The 3,256-nt window shown below is 38.2% G+C and overlaps 1 protein-coding gene across 1 annotated transcript; it reads left to right on the forward strand.

Annotated features, from left to right (window-relative positions):
* Positions 1 to 604: 604 nt before the first annotated feature.
* Positions 605 to 2,201, forward strand: LOC138875285 (uncharacterized). The gene is made up of 2 exons (XM_070154107.1): positions 605 to 631; positions 1,719 to 2,201. Exons 1-2 carry the CDS (start codon positions 605 to 607, stop codon positions 2,199 to 2,201), a joined length of 510 nt encoding a protein of 169 aa, XP_070010208.1.
* Positions 2,202 to 3,256: the final 1,055 nt, after the last annotated feature.

Genomic DNA, 3,256 nt, shown 5'->3' on the forward strand with positions numbered 1-3,256 from the left:
AAGGGTCCTTATACAGAAATAGAGAAGCCAAAGAAAAAGGAAAAAAATGTATATAACAGCTACGAGCCTAATCCGTTTTTCGGGGTACATCCTAGGGGGTAGTGTCTTCGAGAACCATTCCATCGAGGCCTCTCTCGATATTTTATACGGTATCTTCAAGATAAAGAAGAAGCAGAAAACGGTGATGAAGAAGAAAAAAAGATGAAGAAGAAGCAGTAAAAGATGAAGAAGTGGCTGGGTGAAAAATCTGGTGAATATGGGTCCCGCCAGCACTACTATTGAGAAGCCACTTCTCGACACATTGCATCAATGCAGGATGTAATAGTTAGTAGATGGCACCATCTCACTCCATGGAAAGCAAAAGGAACGAGACACCGCACCATGTAATTAGGAAGGATGAGTAGAAGTTCGTGGTGCATATATCCTTTAATGCGAGGGTAATTTGAGATTTTTCTCTCATTACCTCGGGCCAACAACAACAACAATAACAAACCAGTACAATTCCGCTCGGGAAAGGAAAGCTCTAGAAAGAGGCCATGGCGAAACTGATGAGGACGCTGCCATGTAACCTTAAGACCACGAGCCCCAAATATGGGAAATAACAATGGATGAAGATGAAGAGAAGAAAGGGGTAAAGAGTTGTTGAAAAACATTTGAATGAAGTTTGATTCAAGAAGGCTTCCATTTATAGGAAGGGTGGGAGCGTAACCGACATGCGCAATCAATGCGTTTTTGGGAACTGGACCGACGACAATATTATCACTTTGGAGAATATAAATTGGAAGTACATCGAACGATTATGAAAAGGTACATTGAATGATTCTGGAAAGGTGAATCGACGGGACGCCTCAGTTATCACAAAGGCTTACATCATAATTTTGCCATCATCGCGGTAAGGTCGAGGAGATAGATATCGAAGTCGTTTCTTATCGTTTCACTCCATGAAACCCAAGGACTATCTGTATACGATAAAATCGGAGGTCCAATTTTCGGTCACTACGGCGCTTCATAAGCACGTTTCTATAGGCTCAAGATTATGGTCGAGATTAACACCCAAAGGGCTGTCAACGCCCAACCTCGAGGCAATTCAGATCGATGGTTATGGCGAAAAAGTAGGAAGTTCCCAAGGCGCGTAGCTAGAGATGGAAAAGCCTAGTGGGCTAGTTCAGACCCGGATCAAGGCATTAAATGGCCATATATTTTCAATAAATGCACTTGTACTATGTTGGGATTCCTCCTCATATATAAATGGGAATTCTTGTCATTTTGTAAAGGATCCGATGCTCAATATTTAATACACAAGAACATTCTCTCTTCTCTCTAACATATTCTCTTGATCTTATTACTTGCATTTATTGCTTATATTCATTGTGTTTTATTTATTGTTCTTCATTTATTGCTTATTATTGGCCATAAAGAGCCATCATTGATTTTATTATAACTGTTAGTCATCCATCGACTACTCTCGGCGAGACATCAGACTCGACCCTGAGGCCCCGAATAAGCAAGCTCGAGGCCCCGATTATCAGTCATTCGGTTTGGTTATCATCTTGTTTTCAAGATCTTATCTAGTTTCCAAGTACCTCACTTAGAATCTATTGCCTAAACAACTAGCATAAAAATAGATCACGTATTTTTAGAACCACAAAATCAAATTTAATTATAATTACCATTTTCAAGGTAAACAATCCTTATAACCGTGGTTTTTAACTTCTCAGGTTAACCTCCTTGCCTCTAAGGGCTTGAAAAAGATGATTCAAGCTAAAGAGGAACTTTCCACCGAATGGTATCGGATCGCTGCTGAGCAAGATCAACTTGTTGACCGTCTTTTGGCTTTAGAGGCAAGAATTACTCAAATGGGTGAGTTTAAATCCCAGATGGAGCAATCTGAGCAAGAAAAAATAGCTCACAACCGAGAGGCCGCTCAACTGCATAAAGAACTTGAAGAGTTTAAGGCCAAGTGGGCTGAGCTGCAGGATGTTGTAGCTGTTGTAGGAGAACACGAGTCCGCTTCTATGGAGAAAATCAATAACTTGGAAGCACGCTTACGTTCCAAAATTAAGGAGGTTGCTGCTGTAGAGGAAAAGAGAGCTATGATGGAGGAAATTCTCAAAAAGTTTATGGAGCAGAACTGCGAACACGCGAGGACAAATACTAACCTTTGCCAGACATATGACATTGGGATGGCTGAAAATGAATAGTTGCATTTCAAAATCAAGAAGCTTCAAGCCAAACTCCAAGATCAAGAAGACTTATTCCACCTTGAAAAGACTTATGCAATTTATGACATATGGAAGAAAACATTGGAGTAGGCAAAAGAAGGCATTGCAACCATAGATGGTTGCATCACTAAGGCTCGTGAATTAGAGACAACTCCCTTCGATAACATTCCTGCTTGGCCCACTGCTTCAAGCTCTTTGAACATAAGTTCGGAGTCTTAAAAAACCGAAGAAAAAGTTGAAGAAGAAGATAAGGATAAAGGTATTGGACCGAATGTGCAATAACCTTCATCTACAAAAGAGGCAGAAGATACTTCTCTTCCTTCGAATTTTGCAAACAAAATCAATTAATGTACATATTTTTTTTCTGTTGTAACTATGATGAAACTTCTTAATGAGTTTGATATTCTATGAAATGAAAGACATCTTTTACTTAATTACTGTGCAAAAATATTCCTTTTGTTTGATCAAGCTCGGGAATTTTTTACATCCGGTAACTTTAATCTGGGATATTCATACTTCTGGTGCCTACTTTTTGACTATGAGAATTTCATAAGAGATGACCCTTATATTTACGGTTCTCTTGAAGAGGACGTCTCCTATTCATTTTTGTACAAGTATTTGAAGTTTAACTAACTTTCAAATGAGATCTTAATATATCACTTGGACAAGAAATAACATTAAAAAATGGACTTCGATTTATTCCATCCATTTCTAATAGTACATTTACATAACTATTTATTTTCTTAAGTAAATAAAGTTGTTAATACATGTGGCTAACTTGTACTACTTATTTCTTTGGGGCTAATCAAATAGTCCCTAATCCTGATAAGAATCATCTTCCGGTTCTAAAAGTCCCTAGTCTTTATGATACTTTTAGTGCTCTAATATACGATAGTCTCCCCTATTGTTCGGATTCTAAGTATGAGAATTCAAACACTGGAGTTCTTTCTATCGTTGATGATCCTTTTCTTTAGTATTCTTTATGTTGTTGCCATATTAATAACCTTGCCAGAAAAATCCAATTGGGACAAAAA

The sequence above is a fragment of the Nicotiana sylvestris genome, chromosome 8 (assembly GCF_000393655.2).
Source record: "Nicotiana sylvestris chromosome 8, ASM39365v2, whole genome shotgun sequence".
NCBI classification, from domain to species: domain Eukaryota; kingdom Viridiplantae; phylum Streptophyta; class Magnoliopsida; order Solanales; family Solanaceae; genus Nicotiana; species Nicotiana sylvestris.

Bases quoted from the DNA above. Each gene is read 5' to 3' on its own strand.
- LOC138875285 (XM_070154107.1), top strand. From the start codon at position 605: ATGGATGAAGATGAAGAGAAGAAAGGG. The intron at 632-1,718 runs GTAAAGAGTTGT...TTAACTTCTCAG, and splicing joins AAGATGAAGAGAAGAAAGGG to GTTAACCTCCTTGCCTCTAA.